The sequence below is a fragment of the Chlamydotis macqueenii genome, chromosome 1 (genome assembly GCF_036417535.1).
Source record: "Chlamydotis macqueenii isolate bChlMac1 chromosome 1, bChlMac1.mat, whole genome shotgun sequence".
Classification (NCBI taxonomy): Eukaryota; Metazoa; Chordata; class Aves; order Otidiformes; family Otididae; genus Chlamydotis; species Chlamydotis macqueenii.
This window is the reverse complement of record NC_141556.1, coordinates 8,173,693-8,200,209: the sequence shown is the minus strand read 5'-3', so window position 1 is coordinate 8,200,209 and position 26,517 is coordinate 8,173,693. Positions and strand designations below refer to the sequence as shown.

The 26,517-nt window shown below is 43.0% G+C and overlaps 1 protein-coding gene across 5 annotated transcripts in view; it reads left to right on the top strand.

Moving 5' to 3' along the window:
• FAM107B (family with sequence similarity 107 member B) overlaps positions 1-26,517 on the top strand; it is a 60,568-nt gene that overhangs the window by 26,962 nt on the left and 7,089 nt on the right. For 4 of the 5 annotated variants that reach the window (XM_086745411.1, XM_086745388.1, XM_086745377.1 and 1 more), the window contains one exon: positions 24,181-24,364. In XM_086745411.1, coding sequence (XP_086601537.1) covers positions 24,237-24,364 — 128 coding nt within the window. In that variant the 5' untranslated portion in view covers positions 24,181-24,236. Of the gene's footprint in view, positions 1-20,473; positions 20,559-24,180; positions 24,365-26,517 lie in introns of all 5 variants that reach the window. The other variant, XM_086745398.1, reaches the window with a different exon arrangement.

The following is a 26,517-nucleotide window of genomic DNA, read 5'->3' as shown; positions in this document are numbered from 1 at the left end:
GTATAAGGAGCGGACCTCAGCAGACATTTCCCATGCTTTTTGCCCCTGTTTTCAGTCCTACACATGTGTCTGTACTGTGGTTTTCTTTTAAACCGTATGATCCAGTTCCTATAGTGAGTCTTAGCTTAATTCCTGTCTGACAAAGGTCCTCTTGTCTGTTTTACGTGAAGCACATGGTGACATTCGCTCAATTCTTTTCATCAAGTATTTGACAGCGTAATTATGTATGAAGAGTCGTTCAGACCATGCTGACTTACAGCTGCTGAAAGATCTGGCCCACAGTGTGTGTTTCTCTCTGGGTTTTGATTTACTCAGCGTTTGGAAGACACATACAAATACTGGAGGGGGGAATGAGCATCAGTATTAAAAATCTGCAATTGTTTCTTCATTTCACTCTGAACTGTTAGGGTTGTATTTCATTTGCTATATGAAAATAAAAACAGTAATCTGTGCTTGCTGATACGCAGATTGTAGAAGGGATTTAGAGGAGTACGAAAAAATCTCATGGGCTAAATGAAAAGTTCAGGGTTCTAGCAACTAAGGTTAGCGGTTTGTTGCTGAAAACTTTATAATTGCTGTCCCTCTTGGAGGGACTGGACCTCAAGCTGTCGCTTGAACAAAGGAGACTCCTTGGATCCTGCCTATTTTATCACTTTGTTCAATGGCAAGTTGGGACCTAAGAAGAGATCACCCGGTATTTTGTTAGCCTGTTGTTGGACATAGGTTTCAGTAGCAGCTGGTGAGCTGTTAGACTTTCCTGAGTCTACCCTGGAAGTCCCCGGGCCTGCTGGCCACAGGCATTTTGTCCGGCGTTCAGGTAACGTGCAAGCTAACAGTTGTGCAGTTCTTGCACCTCCACTCCTGGATGTGCTCTATGGGGCTCAGCGTAAACGAGAGTTTATCTGATCGGTGACCTGGTTTGTTGTTGTCTGAGCTTTGCGCATCTGTGAGACTCTGCTTTCTTTCTCCCCGTTAACACAGAGGCAGAACAGGCGGGTGTTTTTATGAAATGGATGGGATAGCTGAGTAGAAGGTTGAGAGCTGAGCCTGAATCACTGAATTTTTGCATTACTCCAGCTTCTGCATCCTTTTTTCCCCTCAGTTTGAACTTTTTAAGGAACAAGTGGCTGATGCACCAAGTGAGCAAGCCCGGGAAGAGCTCTTCTGGGGAAGGGAAGAGCTTCCAAATGAAATTAAAGGCAGGATTTCTGTAACCAACGTGAAGAAATGTTGCCATTTCCCACTTCCATCAGCTGGGGCAGAGCTGGCTGTTGCAGCACCTGGCTGCTCCTTGCCGAAGTGGAGCAGTTGTTTTAGTTGCAGCTGCCAATGTGAGACCGGTTGGGTCTTCAGGAGGGCATGAACCGGTGCAGGACACCTCCTGCTTAACTGGGACAGCTGCGCTTGTTGGCCCTTGGAAAATAAGGGCAAGTGTGTCGGAGGAGAGGAGGAAAGTCCCGTGAGTGGGCAGCTGTGAGAACTTGAGCCCTGGGATGGAAAGCTGCCAGCGTGGCTTCCTGACCACGATGGGTACAACATCTCTGATGTGGGTCACGCGGAGACTCGTGCGTTTGTCACTCGAGAGATGTCCTGCCTGTCACTGGTACGGAAGAGAACAGAGCCGCTACAGACGCTCCTTGTTCAGTACTTCAGCCTTTTGGTGGTTATGTGATTTACTAAGGATTTTTAATTCTGAGCACCAAATTGCTCAATTTGAGTTTTAATTTTATGTTTTATGGCTTCTAAGACGACACTTTGCAGTTCTCCATCTCATTAATCCAGAGCAATGATCCAAGCAGGAGGATTAATAATAGAATTTAACGTTGTTGCTTTTGATTTGAGAATGGCATGAAGAATGGTGTCAAATTAAAACACTTAGTGTTTTGTGTGTTGCTCTTTGTAGTCTGAACTCTTTTTGTGACAAGTGGCATTAATTTTCATACAATTCTGGAAGAAAGAAATCGGATATCTATTTCTGATTGCTACTGGTTAGGAATGTGATATGTGTGTAATTGCAGGGTAGATGGATTAGGCTCATTATGACGTGAAATGAAAATGTCAGACCACAAAAATAAGCAATAGAGTTGTTGCATTTTTTATTACACTTCTGCCTTGGGTTTTGCATAATTGAAAAAGATCATACACACAAAAAATAACCTTGCCCTGAAAAACAGAACATCAGAGGAAAAAAACCCTCTCAATTATTGGAATAAACGGAGTCCCAGGAGTTTGAGGAGTGTGATTTGTCTGAATAATTGCATGCAAAGAAAAAAATAGAATAAATATGTATTCGGGTTTAGAGTCACAATGAGGAGACTGGGCTGCATCTCTTCACAAGCACAAGATTGTTTTCAGGACTGTGGCAGAAGCAATGGAAACTTTTCCAAACGGATCCAAGTGATGCCATGCCTGGAAGATGTGGAAGGAAAATAATGTTCTTATTAGTCCTTTATTGTCTTTAAATAAGCTGCAGTGCCCTGTTACAAGAATTGATGCCTTGCTTTAATAATTTAAAACTTTTCTAAGACTAGGATCTGATGTCCAGACCCTTCTCCCTTTACCTTGCTGCAGAAGCACCATCGGTAGCACTGGTAGTCCTGAGTCCCTCTGTGCTGGGGAGAACCATCCAAGTGCTATTTTTGCAAGATGGCACGTTTAATGGCTTTCCCTGCCAGCTTCCGCAGACTCCATCTCTGGATTTGTGCCCCGGGAGGTTTTGGAGGCGGGGGAGCTGGGAGCTCTCTGCTCCGTTGGACTGTCTTCTCAGCCTGCCTTTCTGGTGGGAAAACAGAGGGGAGGAGAAGTACGTGCTCCTGTGTCGTTGCAAGGGGACGTTGTCACCAGCTTGTAAAAGCTGGGGGATGGAAAGCAGGCTTGGTCAGAGCAAGGCTGAAGAGAATGGTGCTCTCTGGGAACAGAGTGGCCTTGTCTGCATGGCAGTGGGAGGGTGCGCCCGCTGCACTCGGTGCCTGTCATGGAGAGGATGGCCTTGATGCAGATTTTCTCATGACCTCTGTGGTCTCCTCCAGATGTGCTAAAAATATCTTCTGCAATGGTAATCTGTTGAACAGATTTTTGGTTTCTGCTGTGTTTGACTCTTGCTCTAAAAAAAAAAAAATAAAAAATCATTAATCCTACCTGTTTATATCTTCTGCTGTCCCCGTGTTAGCAAAGGCTCAGCTCTGTGGTCACGTAGGAACCGGCCACCCAGTTTGGTGGTCTGTGTATTTATTAGTGTTAAAGGTCAACACCTGGAACTTAAAATGAGATGAACAGCTGGGTTTAAATCACATCTTGTTTTGGACTGAGATCAAGAAGGAAACATTTTGGCTCAAAACCCTCCAGTGAAGGAGGAGGTGTCAGGAGCATCGGCGTGCTACGGATCACCCTGGGGCAGAACAGGGCTGAGCGGCCTCCTGAAGCGCCTTCCAGCCCAGTTTTCTATGATTCCGCAAAAAAAAAATGTGATCACAATGGTTGTTATCTGTGCAAATTGCTGGAGACAAATTGCTTTCAGCAACTTGTGTCCATTTTATGGCTGTTTCCATTGTTTTAGTTGATATGCTCTCGCAGGAAGAGCATTACAGGCGCGTTGGTGCAGGTCTCCAGCATCGTGGTGCTGCTGCGGGTGAAGGTTAACTGAGGCCGTTGCCCTTGCCAGCTCTTCTGCATATGCGACTCCGCAGAGAACTGTAATACTCATAATTGTACGCGTTCCCTGAGTGAGCCAGATAAGCTGAGGAAGATTAATTGATTTTAGTAGACTGGCTCCAGCTTATGCCAGCTGAGAGTCTAACCTGATGCTATTTATAGTAGTATTTCATGTGATTGTGTAATTTTGATGTCAAACTGGAAATCTCTGGAATGCATGGGTCTGATTCTCCAAGTACACCTGTAATTTCTGAGCTCCTCAATTCTTGATACCCAAGTTGAGCTGCATATAAAGTGGCCTTTGTTTAATACTGCAAATACTTAGGTATTTAAAAAAAAAAAAAAAACACAAGAAAAACCCCAAAGCAAATAAACCCCACAATCCATCCCCAACCCCCAAAAACCTCCTGAAAACAAAAAGAATGGAACAGCAACAATAAATGCTCCTCCCTCAATCCCGCCTGCAAAAATATCAAATTGATCACCTGGAAACAGAGTATTCTAAAACACTGTCTTCACATTTTCCACCTATTTAATACTGGGAACTATCTGTTCCAGTATATTTTTAAACAAGTGCTCTGGGAACACCAGTGAAAGTGTTTCAAGTATTTCCTCACAGACCTATTTTAGTGGAATTTATTCTGAAATTCATCTTTGTTGAAAAATATCTCAGGGCCAGATTTATCCCTGGAGTAATTTTCCTTGATTTTTAATAGCTTTGGAAGAAGAGTGGATTTGGCTCGTGTTTTAATTTATAACAGAGGAAATATGTACAGCTACAGCACATCTTAGCCGAGGGTATGGTACACAAGGGGAAAACATGCATGATTCTATCAGTACGTTGTTAATTTAATTATAACAACAGATGCAGCATTTAATCTATTTGACTTTTGTTACTGAGTTACTAGATCCTGCTCAAAGAATATTTTTGTTTTCCCCAGCTACAGCAGTGAGTGAAAAGCCTCACAGCTTCTTGAAATGTTAAGCAGCTTTGCAACTTCCTCTCTCTCCGCATCAATAATCTAATATTTTTGCTGATGGCACTTTGTTTTGAAACTGGGAGATGTAAATGTGGCTTCCTTACTGCTTGTAGCAACACCTATTTCCTCCTTGTTCGCAGAAAGAAAAATGCCACAAAAGAGACATTCTTTCTTTTTTTCTTTTTTAAATTTTCATTCCCTTCCCCCCACTCCCTTTTTAGGTTAGAACATGGTCAAAGCTAATTTAAAATCAGAGCTCTCAGAGACACCGTTTAGGGACATTTATGTTTGGTATGTGTTCAAGAAAGCACTTCCATTAAAGGCATTTCTCAAATTGCAAACCAGAGTAGTGAACCAGTAAGTGCTACTTGTGTTTGGTGGCCTGGAAATAACAGAAATATTTCCATTGGTATTTCCAGTGGTGTAGTTTATATTTCCTTCAAACAGAAATCCGTGCCTCTTGCTTAACCAGGACGCATAGAAATGAGACATTTCCAGCTGTGCAAGCTGAGCCTGGGGATGGTGCGTGGCCACGTCTGTGGTTAGGGAGAGCGGTAATTCTGCTCGAGGGCTTCATTCACTCGCGTGAATGCCGTGGGGCCAGGAGGGCTCTGTCACCTTGGGTGCCGTATCTCTTTCATCATTGGACTGCTTTTGTCAATCAGGACAAGAACTCTCAAAAATATGTTTAACCCATCCTAATATAAATGTGGTCAGTCACAGATCACAGAAGAGTTTGTGTTGCAGAGGACTTGTAAAGTTCATCTAGTCCAGTCCCCTGCAGTGGGCAGGGACATCTTGCACTACCTGGGGTTGCTCAAAGCCCCGTCCAGCTTGACTTTGAACCCTTCCAGTGGTGCAGCATCCACAGCTTCTCTGGGCAATCTGTCCCGTGTTTCAACACTCTCATCATAAACATTTTCTTCCTTATGCCCAATCTGAATCTATCCTCTTTCAGTTTTAAACCATTTCCCGTTGTCCTGTCACTACAGACCCTGGTAAAAAGTCTTTTTCCATCTTTCTTATCAGCCCCCTTTATATCTTGAAAGGCTGCTATAAGGTCTCCCTGGAGCCTTCTCTTCTCCAGGCTGAAAAGCCCCAACTCTCTCAGCCTTTCTTCACAAGGGAGGTGTTTCAACTTCATGGCCCACCTCTGGACCTGCTGTTCTCTTTTTTTTTTTTTTTTTTTTCTTCTCTACAAAAAAAAAAGTCTAGATTGGCTTAGACCAGCCAAAAGGACCAACTTACCCTGGGTATGTAACTATTAGATGGACTGGATCGTCCCACTTAGTAACTGTGTTTTTGTTCCACCCATGCCATGCTCCCGGTGTTTAACTAGCCATTTCCATCCCAGGAGATGAGCATCTCTGGCCAAGTTTGGGTGCTTGGGGAGAAGAAGGGGTGTGTGCATCCTCTGAGCAGGCAGTGCTGGAGATCCACTGGGCTCCACAGTGAATTCAGCCATTGATGGTGTTGCACTACTCTTTGGGATTCTACATACAGGACTGAAAAACAGTTTTCACCATGTAGCACTTACTACATGGTAAGTTCATGTAGTGATTGATGAGAAGTTCTGGCTCCTCGTTGGGTTTCGGATGAAGATGACTCAGATGTGTCAGACTTGGTGACCCTTCTCTCCTTTCTTTTGAACAGTTTGGCTTCCAGGTATGAAAGCTCTTTCCTGTCTTCAGTCTTCCGAGCATTTGAGACTTTACACAGTTGCATAATGGTTTAGTCACCTTCCTGCATGAGGAGGAAGGGTTTTTTTCACCCCTGTGCAGCAGCTAGGAGGGGTGGTTCTTCAGTTCAGCTTTCCTCACACCGTAGGTCGCAGGAGCATGTTGCTGTGGTTCTTTAGATGACTGCGTCAGACCGACAGCATTAATGGCACTTATAGTAATTTTGTTATCCAGATAATTAATCCACAAGGTATTGCAGACAATGCGGTGAATAATACAGGAAATGATTAAACTTGAGTATTTTCCACGGTTTTATATTATAGAGGACGTGAAGCTGGAAGTAACTGGCGTACTTGAGATGCTGTAGAAAGCAGTGGCAGGTTTAATTTGTTCAGTATTACTGTAGTTTATTAAATTTCAGCTGGAGTTTCTAACTATTTTGATTTTTGAAGGGACTTTTCCCATTGCTGTCAAAAAGCAGTTTGGGAGTCTAGGCTCCCTGGACTTCACACAACCCTGTTGCAGGAAGGCAAGTGTCTCTGGAAGCTGCTGGAGAGCGATGATGTTTGACATCAGAGTTCAGCACAGCTCCTTTGATTTGCCCTCTGGATAACCATGCCAGTGCTGTAAGGAGCTTGCTTTCCCATTTTAGTTAAAGGCCTAAAGGTGGGTGACATGAATGGTTCTATAAATATGATGTTTTAATCAAGCCATTGTTTATAACTAGATAATAATCACAATGGTATAAACAAGGGTCAGAGTGGGAAATATAAAAGGTCTTAAGCGAGCCAGACAACTGGTTGATGTCTTCAGTTTTTAGCTGAGGTCTTGGGTAAGATTAATAGAAGGTGTTTACAGCTGAGCTGCGTTGATGTAAAGAAGGGGAGAACGAGATGTGAGAATCTGGATGAAATTCTTGTTGCCTCAGTCTTCTTTGTGTCTGCCTTCGTGCTGTTTCCTCCTACCTCTCAAGTAACTTGAAGTAATGCAGCTGTCCCATGGGAGGTTTTTGGGAAGGGATATTTAAAAGACATGTTCAGAGTTTTTCTCTGAAATGGATGTCAGCACCCTCTAGCAATGGAGATACCCCCCCCGGAGGAGATTAAAGAACTATGAAATTGTGCATAAATCTCTTTTCCTCGATAAGAGCCTGTGCCCTCGCATCTAGAAACTTTTCTGTTTTGACTCTACTGGAAACAACTAACAAATTTGTTAATCCCCCTACTAGCCAGACTGGTACTTCTCATGGTGGGCAGGCACATTTGGGGTGCACTCCAGTAAGCCCGCTGCTCCTGACTTCCGAAGTTCATCCATTAACTTCAAACTTTTAATGGTCTTATTGTCATTTTTTTTATCACTGTGTGAATGTAGCTAAACATTGTTTTCCTGGAAGCACTGAGATTTCAATGGTAAATGTTTATGTTGAATAGAAGCCATAGGAAAACACTGAGCACAGTAGGATGTGGATCAAAATTAATTTGTAGACATACACTTCCTGAATCAAAATCTGCACCCCTGTACAACCACAAAGACTTGTTTGTTCTACCAGGCCCTGAGGTGTATGTTTAATTATGTGTGCTTGTGAGAGGGAAATGGCTCTTTAAAGAGGGTGTTTGACCCAGAACTGTGGAGTTGTTGGCTTAGCTACGTAGAAGATGGTGCCATGTTGGTGGACTCTCATGGAGGTGGCTCTCAGCTTGCTTAAGGACACATAATATCGCATCTCCTGCAACCTGACTTTGCAGCAAACAGGTCAGTAGTGCTGGCAAGGTGAGACTCGGGGATGAAGGTGGCAACCAACATATTTTTTATCTGGAAAATCTAAACTGATCAGTTGCCTAAAACGTGAGCAGGATGTTATCTTTGTGTGAAAGACAAGCTGAGGGTTGTGTCTGTCTGGAGGTACACGACGACTCAGGGCAGTCAAAGGTAAAATTTCTGAAAGTTCTCTTATTTTGTAAGCCCCGAAGGCCGTTGGCTTCCAGGAAGATACAGGATATAAAATGGGGATAATGATTGAGCCCTCTGTGTGAACTGTAAGCTTGTGGAGCATAACGCCTTTCTCAAGTCTATGTGGACAGTGAGGTTGCTCTAATTTTGGTTCTGATTGCTGTTTGTGAAATAATATATAACATAGGCTCTAATGAAACTTGAATAATAATGAATGAAATCTTGTCATTTCAGCTTTCTGTAACTCCTTCCTCATTGACTGCATATATCCCGAAATATGAAGCATCTAGGATATTTTTTGTGATGATGTCCTTAATAGAGAGATTTCATTTTTTTTCACCTGCACTTTTTAGTCTAATCTTAAATGCTGCTAGGCTTCTCAGCTTTTCTTACAAGTTGTGCTGCTTTGTCTGCCGGGTTGAAGTGGTACGATTCCCCACGCTAGCTGATTGTGTTTGTGCTGGCACAGCCCTTCCCAGTCTGGAATAACTTTGCTTGCTACTGATACAGATCGACCTGTGTGCTGATTTTTACCAGTACGTTGCGCTGGTGAAGCTGCGTGGTCCCAGCTGGTTGTGTCTGGCTCTTCTGGGCGTTTTGCTTCCTTGCAGGGCCTGTTTGCTCACGCGGGTGCAGCACGAGCTGGTCACTGCTATGCATTTGCTCCAACACGGTTGATTTGGGACTGGCTGGAGGAAGCTGTCATCTGCTGGAAAGATCCTTAAGATGCACATCTGGTTGAGTTAACAGCATGTTCAAACCATGTTCACAGTGTTCAAATGTTTACCAGTTGTAGTTTGGTGCCACTGATACCTGTGATGTCGCTGCCCTCAGCAGTGCTGGGAAGGGGAGGTGAGAGAACAAGAGGTATTAATGACAGATCTGTGCAGGGGAAGGCTGATGGGTGACTTCTGATAGCCTGATGGCTTTCATCACCAAATGCATTTATAAATTGGAAATGGATGCTGTTGCTGTCTGGCAGGAAAAATGCTGCCTTTGTTGTGTTTCTGGGCTGCATCAAAAGGAGCGTGGCCAGCAGGTCGAGGGAGGTGATGATTCTCCCTCTCTGCTCTCATGAGACCACACCTGCAGTACTGCATCCAGCTCTGGAGCCCCCAACATAAGAAGGACATGGACCAATTGGAGTGAGTCCAGAGGAGTCTACAAAGATGATCAGAGGGCTGGAGCACCTCTCCTATGAGGACAGGCTGAGAGAGTTGCGGCTCTTCAGCCTGGAGAAGAGAAGGCTCCGGGGAGATGTGATAGTGGTCTTCCAGTACCTCAGGGGGCCTACAGGAAAGATGGGGAGAAACTCTTCAGCAGAGCCTGTTGTGATAGGACGAGATGTAGTGGTTTTTAAATAGAAGGAAGTAGATTCAGACTAGATATTAGGAAAAAAAAATTTACAATGAGGGTGGTGGAACACTGAAACAAGTTTCCCGGAGAGGTGGTTGATGCCCCATCCCTGGAAACATTCAAGGCCAGGTTGGCTGGGGCTCTGAGCAACCTGATCTGGTTGGAGATGTCCCTGCTCCTCACAGGGAGACTGGATTAGATGACCTTTGCAGGTCCCTTCCAACCCAAACTATTCCATGATTCTGTGATTCTGTGGAGCTTTTCCAGTTGCTGTACTGGGATCAGTGTTAAAGTGGGTGGGACAACATCCTCCGTGCAGGCGGGCTGCTGGGTTAAGTGTTGTGGGTAGGAATCCTGTGTTTGTAACCTCATATGTCTCGATGATACAAAAACAGCTAAGGGTGACTTGTTAACATTCACATTAAAAGATGACTGTTAACATTCTCTTGATGAAACGGGACTTAACTGTAGCAAACATTTGCTGTAGTCTTAACCACTGATGTGTACGGTAAACTCACATTGACGTAGCGGCTGAAGATGCAGTATTTACACCCTGCTGAGCCCCGAGACTGTTGAGGTGTACATGCTGTTTCAAAGAGGAGAGATTTGATAAATGAGGCTATGTCTTATTACTAACGTGCTGGAGAAGAACATGCTGTATTCACTAGTGGGATAGGAAAGCCCTCAGGCATCCAGCTCTCGTTCTGGCTTTTCGATGTGGATCTTCATCTTGGAGTCGTTTCTGAGAATGTATTTACTAGTGCAACTTAGAAAAGCATGTGTTTAATGTGTCTTTTTTTTTTTTTTTTTTTGCTGTTGAGATGATAAATCCATAGACAAATAATGAAAAAGAAAACACTGGGGACTTTGGTAATAACTTGGGGAGGAAGAAATTCATAAAAACATGCTTGGGGTGAAAATGGCCTCAGTCTTTCAGGAATAAGAATTGTAAGTCCTTGGTGTTTCTTTTGCAGCACCAAGAAGTTCACAGCCTCTGTGTTATTAACTCTAACATCTTTTCTAAATTTTCTTCCATGTATCTGTTAATCCATAACTTTTTAGCTTATTTTAAACATCATCAATCTAATTTCTTAAACTTCATTCAGCAAAGTGCCTACTTGGATTTTGCCTCTTGATTCTAAAAGAAGCAGTTATTCAATCATAAAAATGAGTTCCTAACATGAAATTACTCCAAAACTTTTGACAGAATGCTGCCTATAATAGAACAAAGCATAGCATTGTGTTAATTTATGATGTTTCATACTCATCTGCTCATCCAAAAAAGCATGTTTTGCTCTCTCAGCATTTGGTATCCGACATGTTGTCTTGTGCTGACAACCACAGCCTGTTCCAGATTAATTTAGGCCTCAGTGACTTGCTTGGCATCACAGATTCAATTTTTGGTAAAGCTGAGAATAGAGCCTCTCTCTTCTGTCACGACTCGGCCGTAATTACGGGGCAGCTTTCCTCTAAGCGAGCGAGCCTCTGTTGTGACCAAGCCCGTTATAATGAACAGGTCCCACTTTACGTTTTGATGAATTCCCCTTCCTCAGTATTTTTTTTTTTTGCAGTTTTAATAGATAATTCCTCAGTGAATCATTGCAAAATTGATTATCTAATTAAAAAAAAGAAGCAGATGTTGATTTTCTGCTTTGGCAACCTGGAATTCTCCACTACTTGTTAAGCAAGCAGATTGAGAAAGCGATTGTGTTGTAAGATGACGGACAAGTGATGGATGTAGGACCTTGAGCAACTTGGGTTAAAATGCTTGAAAGTGTTGTGGAAGGTTAGTTGGTTTTACTCAGATTTGTAGGACTAGTAACAGGTCAAGAATTTACAGTAAATGGTTTTTAGAAATAGCGCTCACATTTGCAGACCACCTTTCCTGAACGGAAACACAGCCCAAGGAATCAAGAATGCAGGAGATACCTACACAAACACCAATTCCGCTTTCACCCTTGATCACAAAGACTGTTCCTCTCCTTCTAATGAGTCCATAGCATCTTTGTAGGTTACGCAGTCAGGTAGGAAACTAGTAATTAATTTAGTGATAGGAAACACAAAAGGTAGTGCTTGCTGGGATGTGACACGGCGCACTGTGTTCCCTGGAGTGCTGAGTATTCCCCCATGACCGTTCGTTGGAGTGTCTTCTGATTCCAAAACAGGTGTGCTTTTCAAAAACACGTGGGGATCATACTCCTTGGAAATTTAATTACAGTTTTTCTATATTTTTTTTTTTAATAGCCTGTTTAGCTGTTGAAGGACAGCAGGAAGAGGACCGCAGAAGAAGCACCTCTTGCCATTTCTTCCTTCCTTCTACAAACATCTGAGGCAGTAAGGTGATAGATATCCTACTGGGGACAGTATATGGTGACATTTTTAAGGAATCCTTAACAGACAATTTATTGCCAGTGTATAAAGTTTGTTGGCCTGGAAGTTTCCCTCTTCGGTTGCAGGCTCAAGTGCTAAGATTCCTCCAAGTTCTCTGTTCAGCAGAGGAACAAGGAACAGGGCTGGCTTCAGGTGTGAAGGGGTGCAGCTGGATTGCCTATCAATAGGTATTCATCGTATTAATTAAGCTGCTATTGTTAAAACTGGACGTAGAGGACAGCTTTTCAGCCTGCTTGTTGTAAAGTAAGCTGAGTCACCTGTGAAATGGTGTTAATAAGAGGGCTCCAAGGCTTTCGAGAAGGCTTTTATTCAAACTCTTTTCTCTTCAGGCTGACAGCACCCTCTTTCAGAGGCATGGCTGTCTGGTTGTCTATATGCGAATGACAAATGGCATTCTCTTCTCTGGAAGCTGCTTTCTTGAACCTTGACTTGCAAAAGCCAAGCTGTGACCTCATACTGCTTTTGTTCCTTAGCTGCAGGCATCTAACAACAAAGGTTTTCAGCCCCTTTCTTGGATCTACACGAGTCTTGTTTTGCAGCCCTTTGGTTTTTGGCTTCTTTAAGGTTTTTCTTTATTTTTGAGCATGAAGAGACATGACTCTGCACATTTTCTTTTCCTTTATGAGACCATTGTGAACTAGAATGTGACTTTTTGGTGGGCAGGTAGTTTGTTTTGACAGTTTGATGGAGATCCCTGCAGTGCCTCTTATGATTACTGAGGGTGTTTTCGCTTGTTCGACTTACGTACTGAAGAGTTCTTCCAGTTCAAGTTTAAGTCCAGCTCAATTCCACTTCTGTAGCACAGAAAGCAATCGAGCCATCCTCTCAAAAGCTCCAGAGAAGGATGTGGGGAGCAGAGCTGAGCGGTTCTCCTAACTGTGATGGCACGGCTGGCCCCCTTCATGCGTGCTGCTGAGGAAGGACGGTCTTGAGACTTTCCTCCAGGTGGTCTGTCAAGCAGAAAGGTAACAATTGTAGGAAGTTCCTTTCCTGCCACCAGCGCACAAGCTCAACAAACAGTCTTTTTGTGGAGAAACTGGGGTCATCTCTCTAGTTTCTTCTTTTTGTTTGTTAAGTACTTGGAATTTGTTGAGCTGTTCCTTTCTAGAGGCATTAGGGAGGGGTGGTCTGTTTCTCCCTTCCTGAACCTCTTTGAGCCTTTCTTAGAAAACCAAAAAAGATGATGATGTAGAAAACATCCTAGAAACAGTCCCATGTCACCATACACTACTTAATTTGTTCTGCGAGAATATAAGCTAAAATCTCCCCTGTGTACATGCTAAGCCTGTGTAACTGCTTTTGCTTTAGGTGTTGACGTTCTGGGTTCTTCATTCCAGGGATGCTAAAAGGCCAAAGGCAACTCAGTTCTGTGAGCAAACACATCAGTATACTGTTCAGATGGAGGCATGTTTCTTTAGAAAACAACGCCCATCTGTCTGAGAAGCGAGGCAGACTGTGTTATCTGTGCAGCGTACTGACTGATCCTCAGCCCTGCCCGTGTGTCAGAGCTTCCTGATTGATGAGGTTGCAGTAGAAGCTGCTGATTGTAGCTGCTTATAAAGAGCATGTAAAAAGTCACCAGCTTTGACACATGTGATCTGGTGTCAACATTTTTTCCAATTTTTGTTTTCCATAAATTCTTATTTTTCCGAACTTGTGTTTCTTCCATCAGGCAGCGAGAAGATGATGTTCCACTAAACGCCCTGCGGCGTGTCATGTTCTTTGCAGGCCTTCTGTTGATCACTGTTGCAGTTCAATAGCTTCATTTATATCGGGCTTGGCTGTCCTAAAGCCATACGGTGTACGCCCTGCCTCCTGTAGCATGCACTTCCAGGAGGCTTGCTCTGGCTGACGTACACTCTTACACCTACTTGTTCCTTTTAAACCCATTGGGGCATTGTGCCTTTGGTTAAGGTCATGAGTAGGGTGTAGAGCAGCCATCTCTTTAGATTCTTACTCCACCTCACTTTTGGAAGATCAGATCATCAGTTTTACTGTTCTCATTTTTGCTTTTTCCTTCAGGTCTTTCTTCCTTGCCTTTGTAGTGGCGTCCTTTTCGACTGAGTCGCAGTGAGGAGCCACGTGCCTAAAACACATCTCTGCCAGCCGAGAGTGGATAGAACAGGCCTGGGCAGGGAAGGGTGCCTCTGTGTGGACACAGTGCAGGCTGGAATGTGGATGTAGGTGCCTGACCCAGGACTTAACTTTTGAGGTGAAGGTTTTATTTCTCTCCTGGGAGTAGCAATATGTTTAAGAAAACGCTTTGTTTTTGTTTCCTTTTCTCTATTTCTAAGAAAAGATACTTCTTTTGTTAAGAAACCAGAACAGAGGCTGGATGTTTGCTCTGAGCTCTTTGCCACCAAAGAGAGAAGAAAAAAGAAATCTCTACTAGTCCAGATCTTTTTGTCTTTTTATTTTGTCTTTTTTTTTTTTTTTTTTTTCCTTCCTAGGAAAAGAATTTCTTCCTAGAAAACAAAGGGAACTTGAGTTGTTGAGCTGGCAGGTAATTGATACATGTCTGCAGGGTCTGAAGAAGTACTTAACTTTTACATAACTACCTATGAATATATGTAGGAAGCTAGCAAGCTGCAGTGGACTGTGTGTTTTTCATTATGTCTGTATTTTAAAATTTGTTGAAAAATAAATTATTTTTTGTTGGTAGGATTCCTTTAAAGTTATAATTCAGAAACACTCAGAGGGGAGGGTAGGCATGGGGGCACAGCAGATCGTGTTGTGCCATATCTCCGGGCAGGATGCTGGTGTCTCCTAAGGAACAGCACGTGGTGGGAAGCAAGCTCTGGAGGTTCAGCGGCTCCGTGACACTCGGACTGGCGAGAGTCGGGGATTTACAGCACTGCTGTAACTTAGGCAGCATGGGAAATAGCTCACTTGCTCTCATTTTTGCTGTTGTAGCTACAGAATGCGTAGTTGCCTGATTAATGCAGAGATTTTGATCTTCAGACTCCCTTGCAAACACTTAGTAATTGCACTTATAGATTTACAAATTTGTGAAATTAGAAGGAATAATTATGATCCTGTAATTTGGTCTCTCCATGCATTTTAACCATTTCTGATTTCCTACCACAAATCTTTTAGTAAATCTAGCATTTCATTCCCCTCACTGCATAAGTGTGTGCCTCATTTTAGGAATTTGTTTTCTAGTCCTGATCTCCAGTCACTGAAATTTCTCAAACCATTATTGGGTTTGTTGCATGTAGGACAATCGGGTTCATCTTGATCTTCCCTTCTTACAAACCAAACAGACTGAGCTCTTATGACTGCCTCAATATAGGGCATGTTCTCCAATTCTTAGATGTTATTTCTCTTCCATTTGCTTAACATCCTATTTTCTTGGGCTGTGCCCATCATGTTTACATGGGTGCCAAGTAAGGTGCCTCTTCTCTTGCTTCAAAATTTTGTCACATAGATCAAAAGACATTTTACACTTCTTGGCTTATATCTGGCATAGACTTCTGCCCAGTTGAGTTACCAGGGTCTTCCATCTTCATCATCAGCATCATAGCACCCAGAAGAGCATTTCTGTTCAGGGAGTGTGACCTGCACTCTCTTGTTCCTGGGTCTTGCTTGGCCTCACAGAGACACACATTACTGTCTTGAATTGCTCACCAGATCTTAGTGAGCAAAATACAGAACAAGTGCAGATACAACCACCATCGACGTGTTTCTCTCTTCCCTGGGAGAGTCTTGATGGCAGTCTTCTGAACTAGAGTTTAAGAGCGTTCAAGATTCACCAGTCTCCTTTTAAGCACTTCAAGTCAGATGCTGGAAATGTTCCGCTCTCCCAATTAGTAAGAGGCTGCTGGCTGTTCTGGATTTCCCCCTCTTCCTCAGAAATACACTGCTTTAGTGTTACACCCTTTATATGTGAGGAATCACTGTCCTCTAATGCTGATGTTTTCAGAAATAGAATGAATTACAAGTAAGACTTTCTGCTAAAATGTTGTGGGATTTAGTTTGTGTGTTCTTTAGGTTTAATAGTTTTGTGTATAAATGTGGATTTGGGTCAGTTTTCCCTCTTCTCCCCCCCAACTTTTCCTGCTCGGTTGCTGTCTGCAGGAAGCCCTTTACCACTGGGTGACACTGTTTGATAGTTCTTCACGTTTGGAACAGCGAAGCCCTGAAGAAGCTGTCCTCTGACTCTTCGAACTTCTGCTTTTGAATCGAGTCGCTTTTAATACAAAACCCCGTATTTTAATGTAGTTAAATTTGATTCAACCAAACCTGTGCTGATTTTTAATTGAGTGGTCCAGACTGATCTAGAACATGGATGGTGCACTGTAACTGCAGGGAGTATAAAGTGATCTTACTTGCTTTTCTAATCTTAAAATCTCTTTAAAAAATGCGTCATTTCAGAATCACATATGGGTTGCTATTGACCAATGTATGAATAAATTGCTGGTTACCTTTTAGGATTAATCTAGTTGCAGACTGTGCTGTGGAGTGCGTTTCCTAGGAGGTGTAATTTCAATGTTCTCCTGAAAGTCATGTTTACTGCGGTGTAATAATTACCTCTGTAGTGCACTGGTGGAAGCCAGATTCATATTCAGTTACGTGTCTTTGCTAGTCATGATTTTGTCCTTTCAAATGAAAGTTATTAGATGAGATGGAGGGGAGGGGGTATGCGCACAACATGCTGCTGTTCTGCAGGAAAAAAAAAGCAACGTAGTTATTAAGGGCCTTTTCATAGAATCACAGAATGGTTTGGGTTGGAAGGGACCTTCAAAGGTCATCTAGTCCAACCCCCCTGCAAGGTGCAGGGACACCCCTGACTAGATCAGGTTGCTCAGAGCTTCATCTAACCTGGCCTTTAATGTTACCACGGATGAGGCATCCACCACCTCTCTGTGAGAGATGTCCAAAACACTGGATCCTCTCCTTGCCATCACATCCTCTCCTTGCTTTCCACATCCTCAGCCCTGTCTAGGGATTTCAGTCATCACAAGGACCTGAGCAAAATTAATATGGAGAATATAAAGTCCTTAATAAACATGTAGGACTTTGGGGGAAGAGAAATGATGTAAGATGCACAGTCTGCTTTATCTGCCTTTAGTCTCAGATTGGAACCATGATGTTACAGCAGGTTGAGCATAGACCAGGATTTAGGGGAGATGGGTGCTCCTCACAGGGTGCTAGTCTTCATCCCGTGTCTTTCTGTCTTTTCCACTGCCTGTATTAACAATTAGATGCTAAGTAGTTTGTTGCAGGGAAGGTCTATATCCAAGTTTTGCCTGCATCTGACAAGAAGGGGACCTAACCTACCTGCAGTGGTGAACGAAGGTCTCCATCTCTTTTCCTTCCCAATGCTCTTAACAGCCCCTCTTGTGTGGAGACCTCCTGTTGCAGTAGATGGGGAGAAGAGCTTTCAGCACTTGCTTTTTCTCTTCTGCCACCCCGATTACACAGCTGCACTGATCCCTCTTCAGCATTTTAACTGAGCAAGAGAAGAAATGCAACTACTTAGAGCTGGTACTTTCAGCTGGTTTCAAAGCTGGTAGCAGAAAGCTTCATCGCAGATCTTGCAGCCTGGGGGAGAATTATTTGGGATTAATACAAATTCCTGTTCATTGGTCCTGGTGATTTTAGTGGAAGGTGAGGCTATTCTGAAAGCTGTTTGTATCTTTCTGCATTTCTTTTCCAAGTAGGCTAGAGAACAAGAGGGACCAGCCATTCTGTCCTCACCAGCATTACTCTTCAGCCCTCTGTCTCTGGGGGGATCTAGGCTCTTCCCTGAGCACCCAAGACTTGACTGAACTTCAAAGCAGAGGAGCAGAGTGTCGTAGTTCCCCCCTACCACCTTAGCCCCCCCCCCCTCACTAACAAAACCACGACACAGAGACTGCCTGGTGGTATTGAAATTGAATCAGAGCCATCAGCAGCTCTTTGCATTTGAGATAATTGTAACAGTGTGGAGCACTGCCCCAAATCTTGTGCTTGGTCTCCCTTTAGGTGTCAGTGCCAATGCAAACATCTTTCAAGTGACCCTTTCTTCTGTTTTTCATCTAGTGGATCTTTTATCTGTGCTTTGTGGACCTTACACTCTCAGCAAGGAAGAAAATGAGCGTTAACTGGATTTCCTTGAGATTTTGCGTGGTTTAGTTCATTTTAATGTCCTCTAAAGTGACAACAGGAACAGCTGCAGTAGCCAGCAAGCCCTGCTTCTCTCCATTTCCTTGACGTCACTGAGGTTGCTTTTTGCTGCCCTGGTCAAGTGAGCGGTGTTCCTGAGAGAAGGCTACGTGGTCTGTCAGTCTTTCAGCAGCCGTGCAACTAATGAAGCCGTTAACTGCTGATACCCAGCGCTGTGAGTTAAGTTCTTCAGTCTTGCTACTTCATTTTGTCTGCTGGGATCTCAAGATTTTTAAAGTGCACGACAAGGAGAGCAGGAAGATTGGCCTGGCAGAAGCTTGTGGTGGTTTCTGAAATGCCCTTTTTTTGTCTTGTATGTGCGTGAGCGGGGGCACACAGGGATGAAATGACTTGCCTAGGATCAGTAAGGCAAGGCTGGATCCAGAAACAAAAGCCAGGTACCTGCCAAAGGGTTAAAAAGTCCGATGGTCTTAATTTTATTTGAAGAACAGTGATGTAGTAAATAATCTGGTAACAGGTTGATATTTGATGAGCGATCGCTGTGGCACAGTAGGGATGTGCTGCCCTGAACGTGTTTGATTTTGAGGCGGGTGAAGACACTCCTCTCCTAGTCTAGAGGCAAAACTCTTGTAGCTGGGAAGTGGCAGCCTTTTTGAACAAAGCACAGGGGGCTGGGAGGAATTGCAGTCACCAAGACTTCTCCGGTCCTTCTCTCTCTTCTCTGCAGGCAGTCAGGCTGTGTTTGCCGTGGTCCAAACCCCATCCATCCCTTTCAGCTTTGGAAGATGGTGCGAATAAGAGCCAAGCTCCTTGGACGGTGGCTGGCTAGAGCATCTTGGCTGGGAAGAGTATTTTGTATTCTGTTTTCAGAAACTCTTACTTTTGAATTAGAGGGTGAACTGTGGGAAGTTATTAATGATATCTATAATCAAGGATTAATCACGTAATCTCTCTAGTCAAGTGCCTCTTACCGCAGTGAGAGCAGATAGATAAAAACTATAGTGGCGGTGAGCTTTCATGTTCCAGCGGTGTGGGATGGTGCCTGGAAAGCCCCCTCTGCGTTTAAGTCGCTGTTTTGCTTTCCACTTGAGCTGGCTGATGCGAGGCGGTGCTGGTCCTGGAACGTCTGAGCAGAGGCAGGCTGAAGGGTTTTTATTCAGATTCCTCTTGAAATCGGAAGGGGGAGAGGAAAGCCATATTTCTTCTCAAGGAATGCCTTTGGGTTATTTGTAACAAACCGCAAGTCTACGCGGTAGTTTAAAGAGCTAAAAATGTGAGTCTTAAAAAATAGCATTTGATGGTTTATGGTGCAGCTCAGAACAGATGTTGAAGCTTTTTTGAGAATGAAACCTTACTTCAGGAGGTATTCCGTGTTCGAACAAAATGCTTCTGTGGAAGATAGTAATTAAAGAATTTATTAAGACAAAAAGGAAATTGTATGAATTTAGCCTTAATTTAACTTTTGGATGCTGGACTAGTCTATTTATTTTGATGTTCATTGGTATTTTAGGGCATTTATTTGTCTGCATTTTAAGGGGCCTCAACTCTGCCTCTGCTTTCACAGCTGGAAATACTTGTGGGAGTCTTTTGAAGGGTGAAAATGCCGTATATATGTATAATAATATAAATACGTGGTGTCTCTCAGGAATTTTTATATTCAGATTCCATATGTAGAGGGTGATTTCTGGTATGAGGAATACCAGATAAGATAATAAATGCAATTCCCCACGAGCCATGTAAACACAAGGGTTTTTTTGGCATGAACTTCCCTCTCTTGTGGAAGCCGTGGGCGCCCTGTTGTAGCAAAAGCTCTGGCAGCTGCTGCATCCGTAACCTGATGCTGTTAAGATCTACTTTGAATCTGTTCAAACCACTAGTGGCTGGCTGCAGCTCTCTTTGCACGTCTGCTGCCAGTGTTATTACCATCAAGGGACTTTTGCTGAAAAGAAGCTTTATAGATAGAATAAAAAATAAATAATATTGGGAGCAAACGGGTCTGTTGGATGTGCTCCCCTAAATGTAACTTAATTGCTTCTGGCACACCCGGTTCAGTTGTATCTGTTCAGTATGATCAATTTGAAGGGGCTCCTCTCTTCTCCCTGAGTTTACTTGCACTCTATGGAAAATAAATGAGAGAATTGCAAGTACTGACCACTTCTTCTCGGCTCTCCAAGATTGAGGTACCAGCATGGTGGTACTCGGTTGCTCTAGGAGATTCTTTGTATCCGAAAACATTACAGTTCTATCTGAGGAGGGTACTTGAAATTATTGTTATACAGATATATTTTCTTTATCTAGTGGGATATTGAAATTGCTTTGCAGTTCTGTTTAAGGGGTTAAAATTCCTCTTACATGCAGGATTCTCAGTTTCTTTCCGGATGAAAATCTATGTGTTTGTAGGAAGCCGTGGACAAAGTCTGTGAGAGTTACTCAGCAGGACAAGGTAGGGCGCATAAATGCTTGTGTGCTGCTTGTGCAGCAGCACCTAATTCAGCAACTGCCCTGGGGGAGCACCTGCCAAATTAGTGGGGGTGCTAAACTTGAGCCAGGCTCAGCTAAAACGTTCCCCAAATCCACATCTCTGTCCTTGTTTTGGAGCAAGCTAGCAGGGAAACACAGAAATAGACTGTGCCTTCTCAATGGACCATGTAACAGTAGATGTTAAAAGGAGTTCTCGGTCACCCTTAAGGCAGAAAATTCCTACAAAGTGATTATTGGGATTATCCACGTCCCACTTGCACCTAGTGATGATCTGAAAGCAGCTCTATGGATTGTGACATTTGTGATGATAAGCACTAGAGACTCGTGGAATTAATATCTCTTTAATTGCTGTTGCTTGAACGTTGATTAAACTTTGTTTAAGGACTTCCAAGGGGTTCCTTCGCCGAGCTTGACTGGTTTATTGGTGTGAGCCTGAGCCTCAGAATGGAGCTCAGGGGCTGCACTGCCAGTTCTGTTCCTGTTGCCGTCGCGTGGTGAATCCTTTGTGCCTCGGTTTCCTTTTTTGTGTGAAATTTGCCTGTGCTTTTGTAAATGTTTGCTTTGAAAGGGTGTGGGTAGAAATGACACGATCTTAATTGTCTGGTTTGTGTGGAATATTGCACAGTGACTCTGCAGGACTGGGCTGGTGGCCTCCAGCCAGGCTGAGGTTTGCAAAGGGTGTGAGAGGAGTCACTGGGTGGGAACCGGGTGCTCTGCTTTGCTGGCTCCGTGTGGAAATCCTAGCTGAAATCATTTACAGCTTAATCACACGCGGAAAGCGTCTTCAGTTCCCAGGGGAGTTTTATTCATTCAAGTTTGCTGCTCGTAGAGTTCATGTTACCTTAGGAAACCGCAGTTCCTCACCTCTGAGTTGAAAATGTGTTTTTAAAAATAGAGGTGCAACGGAAGAAAGAAGAATAAATAGACTTCATTTGAAGGCCTTACCTAAAGCAAATCTACGTGCTGTAAAATATGACATCAAACTTTCCGATAAATGATCGGATCAAATTGTTTTTCAGGGACTTGTGTTAGAAAAACAGTACGTTACTTATGACAGACAGTTGTGGGGTAATTCTGCGTTTTTCATCTTTGTCTAAGCAAACAGAGGGCTTGTCTTGAAGAAGCAGCAGGTTATTTTTGGGTTTACTTGAGTGGAGAGCTGTTGATGATGAATGCCTTCTAGAACACCTGTAGCCCTGCGAATGCAACAGAACTGATAGAGAAGTGCAGAAAAACAAATATTTACAGAGCAGGTTTATTTTGGGTGGAGGCTGGATATGTAACTTTTGAGTTGTTTTAGTTGTGATAAGCCTGACGTGAACACTGAAGAAGTATGAATTGTGTCCTTATTTAAAAAAAAAAAAGAAAAAAAAAATGTTGCTAGTTTATTCAATGTCTATGATAAAGAGAATAGATTTCCACACACTTTTTATTAACAGCGTGGTGCTACATGGTATACATTGAGAAGTATGCTGTAGTTTGGATTTTTGGGAGGTTTGGAGTGTTTTTGCTCTGGCATGCAATTGAACAGTGAGGGATTTGAGATGATGAGTTCAGTGAAGGGCCACTGAGATGGGCCGGGGGCTGAGGCTGGAGGGCCTGGGCTGGCTTAGCCCGGAGCAGAGTTACGGTTGAGAGCCTGGTCTGATCTCATAGATGTTCCTGCTCTCAGCAGGAGATTGGATTAGAAATTTTCCAAGTTTCTTCTGACCTCAGTTATCCAATGTTCCTGTGTATTTGGCACACGGGTGATCGCTGGTTACTTGATTGAAGCAAAAAGGGCTCTGAAGGGGTGGTGGGGGAAGTGTGTTTTTATTGCATCATGAATGTCAGTAAGAGGTTTATGTCATGTACAGCAATATACTTACACAGTTTTGAACTGCGAGCAGTTTTATATTAGTTTCAGAGGTCCCTGTGAGAACTAGCACCCCTACAGAGTTCAAAAACGCTGCATACAAACTTGTCTTGAGAAGCTAATGCAGGGGCCACCCCAAGAGCTACTCACGCTGGTAAGCTGTGTCTCGTTGGATTTGCTCCGTAGAAACTCGGTGTGTGAGATGTAGCGCAAACAAAACACAATTCACGTCGTCCATTCAAACAAAGACGCCGGAAGGGCTGTGCTGGATCTGCTGGACCCATTCAAATCCAGAGTGGCTTCCCTGCATCTGCTGAAAACTTGGTCCTGTTGTTCTGCTGCTTCATCTTTAAGTGCACGTCCAGCCTGGGCAGGGTGATGGTGGCACTGTTCAGTATCAACGTTCTGAAGTGTTAGTGGAAATCTTTCCACCATATCAAGTGGATTTTTGGATCAGACCCTCTGAGGAACAATATGAGATTCCTAGTGAAACAGCATAGAAATTAAACTGAGACTGAGTTTAGACAGGTTTTACAGCCTGTGGAGTGAGAGAGGGAGGGAAGGGCTGGCAACAGTGGGATCTGAATTAAAGCACGTACTCAGCTTTTACTGGAAAATACGCAGCAAATCCCAGTGATTCTCTGATTTGTCGCATAGCCCTGTACCATACAGTGTGCAGCATTCACCTCTTGCCAGTCAGGCTAACGGAGGTCTCTCGCCTTTTCTTTCATGTCCCATCGATTCACCTCTGTAAACCCACATGCTGTGAAATTATTTTTTGGGGATATGTTTGAGGGGGCAATGTTTCATCAAACTGATAATTACAGTGTGCCAGATTCTGCGTGCGGGTTTCTCCGCCAGCGAACGGAGGCAGAGTTGCTCTGAATGTGCGTTGTTTTGGATGCTGAACTTTTTGTGACTGAGGCTTTTCAATGGAAGAGGGTATGAATGGGCACATGTAAATTATTTGAAAACTGTGGTTTACTTGTCAGCTGTTGATTGAAAGTGTTGTGATGTGGTGTATAGATACATTTTCTATAGCAGGATGGGAAAATGACAGATTTCCAGATGATATAAATCATCAAGACCTCATTGCATTTAAATCAGTGGATTTCTGTGGATTTCCACTGGGTGAAACACATCCTTTAAGAAACAACCTCATCCAACTTTTTCTCCTCTACCTTTCCACTCAGACATCTGTCCCCCACCCCAACAACTGCAGATGTGGCGATTCCCACATGAAAGCTTTTGCTTGGTACAGGACAGTTCAGGGCTTTTCCACGGAAGGTGTTTTCCCTAAAGCTGACGTGATATTGATGGCAGAAAATGAACTTCTGTGCGGTTTTGCTACACATTGTCGGTGTTTAAAATGTCTTTAGAGTCTCAGTATTGCTGATCTAAAAATCTTCATCTGAGTAGGCCTATTAAAATCAATAGGCCTCTTTGTGCGCTTAACCAAAATTATTTGTCTAGTTCTTCTTAAAACGGGAGGAATCTGTGTCTCTGAGTCAGTGGATGAAGGCTGTTGGGAGATGATGTTGTTGTGAAATTGCCATCTTTTTAAATAAGGTGCTACTGATGTTTGCTCTGAGAGCCTTTACTTACTACAGGCAAAATTAATCTCAGAAATCATAGCCGTTACCAATGTAATATGCTGGCTTAATGTTTTAATACATCTTTAAAAAGCCTTTCAATGTAGGTTTACTGCAGTTTTCCCTCTGTTTTACAGATACTGTGAACAAGGACACTGAACCCAAAGATCCATATCCCATTCCAAGAAAGATTATGGCTGAACCGGACTACATAGATGATGACAATCCTGAATTAATTAGACCTCAGAAATTAATTAATCCTGTGAAGTCATCCCGGAATCATCAAGATCTCCATAGAGAGCTGCTTATGAATCAGAAAAGGTAAGAGTTTAGAAATCACGTGTGCCACCCTCCTGCCCCAAACACACAGCTTGAGTTTTAGTTTCATCAAAATGATGTTTTACCTAAAACCCATCAGACACTTTTTGTTGGTTTAGATCTTGTAGCTGAAAAATCTCTGCTTCTTAACAGTGGCATTTATTTCTGTTTGGATTTCAGTTGCTCTGCAAAAGCTTGCTGTAAGAGCCTTCTTTCTTTGTTTCTCTGAATGCCCACAAAGGGTCGGTTTCCAGAGGAAGCAGTTCAGTTCTTCCCTATTCCATTTCATACTGGTTACCTGGGCACTGGAATTTGTCTTGACTTCTTAACTTTATCAAGTATTTGACAAAATTTTGCTGTTACCAGCAGGATGATAAAATCTTTAGATTTTCACTGTTCCCAGCACATGAAGTTTACAAGGCCACTTTTAAATCAAAGAAATAATATATTTTATTTCACATGAAACTGTTCTCCTCTTACTTGATTTTTTTTTTTTTTTTTTGCAATGGAGTGTTATAGCCTGGTGCCTGCTCCGCTGCTGCACAAGTGTTTCCTTGTATGTTACGCAAATGCTGCTTCCTTCAGTCTGGGATGCACAGCTGTTGCTCCATGTATTGCCTTTAAAGTTGTAAATAACTGGAACTTGGTTTTGTCAGCTTCAGAGACGCAGACACTTGGCCCAGAGATAGCTGAAGTCGTGTTATGAAATCCCTTCAGCAAGGGAGGACTCATTTAGAAAAGACGTTAAGAAAACAGCCACCAGACCACATGGTGGATAAAAACCCACCAAGCCCGTTGAGACTCCTCCATTTAAACAAAAAGAAACTAACTGTTACATAAATTAGTGATTTAGTGCATTGAGGCCACCTAAAATGGACTTTCCAAAGGCAAAGGGTGTGAGGATCCACAAAACAGAAGTGAAAGAACAGTATTTCAGAGGGCATTTGAGAATAAAGCTGCTGGTGGCAGCCATTCAGGCTTTTTGACACCCAGGACCTTGATAAAGGAGGGGAGGAAGCTATGGCTTTGGCTGCTCTAGCACACCTGGATTTGTCTGTTTGGCAAGAAGAGTCACATTATGAAATTTTCCCCTTTTTTATTTTTTTTCCCTCTGACAGTATTATGAGGGGAGAAGGAGTCTTTTCTATGTGTAGTAGTAAAATCCTCACAAATGCTAGGCTTAGATACTTAATTCTAAATGAATTGCATACACAATACAGCATTTCTTTAGTGTTGAAGAAGTAGAAGTATTTTACAGAATGCCAACTGAATTGGAAGAAACTGGCCTAAATAGGTGTTTGTCCTATTTTCCATTAATGAGATTAAACATCAAAGTCAGTTCAGCACCAAGAAGTTTATAGGCATTGAAAGAAAGATAGTTGAAGTTTCACAACTTACTATCTTATTCTAAAGGATGTGGAGGCTGCAATAAATTAAGGCTTTTTTTTTTTTTCTTTTAAGTTTATGAAAGCATAAAGCACTTTTAAATAGTATGGCACTCCTTTCTTCTAGGAGGATATCCTATTACACAGCGTTGTGCAGCCCTTTATACCCACTCTTACTGTGATTTCCATGAGCTGCAGGTGTTAACTTTAGATTCTTCTTTATTGGTGCAGAAATTAAATACTTTAAGGGTTTTCACTAGCAGAAAAAAAATGGTGGTTTTGAGAAGAGAGTTAGTCTTCTGTGCTTTGTGCCACTGTGCTAGCTTTCAGTAGCGTAGATATTACGCTTGCGTTCTGCTTTGTTACTGCAAACTGCCGTGTGTACGGAGGGGTTTTAGTGCTCTTACAGAAGTCTGCTTAACATGTACCTTAATTTATTGGGAAGACTGGTGTATGCACCAGAAGCTTCACTTTTTGAACAGTTAGCTCCGAACAGCTATTCTGGGCTCTGAGCAACCTGATCTAGTCAGGGATGTCCCTGCTTCTTGCAGGGGAGTTGGACTAGATGACCTTTGAAGGTCCCTTCCAACCCAAACCATTCTATGATTCTGTGATCTTGCTGGTCATTCTCCATGCCGGCTGTGAGCAGTGTCTGTTGGGTCTTGAACTGATGTAGTTATCTAATTGCAGAAATGGTGGTTGTTTTGGACAAACAACGGTCTGGGTAGTAGTACTTCAAGGCACTCATCGCTTACCTTAAACTGTTTTTAC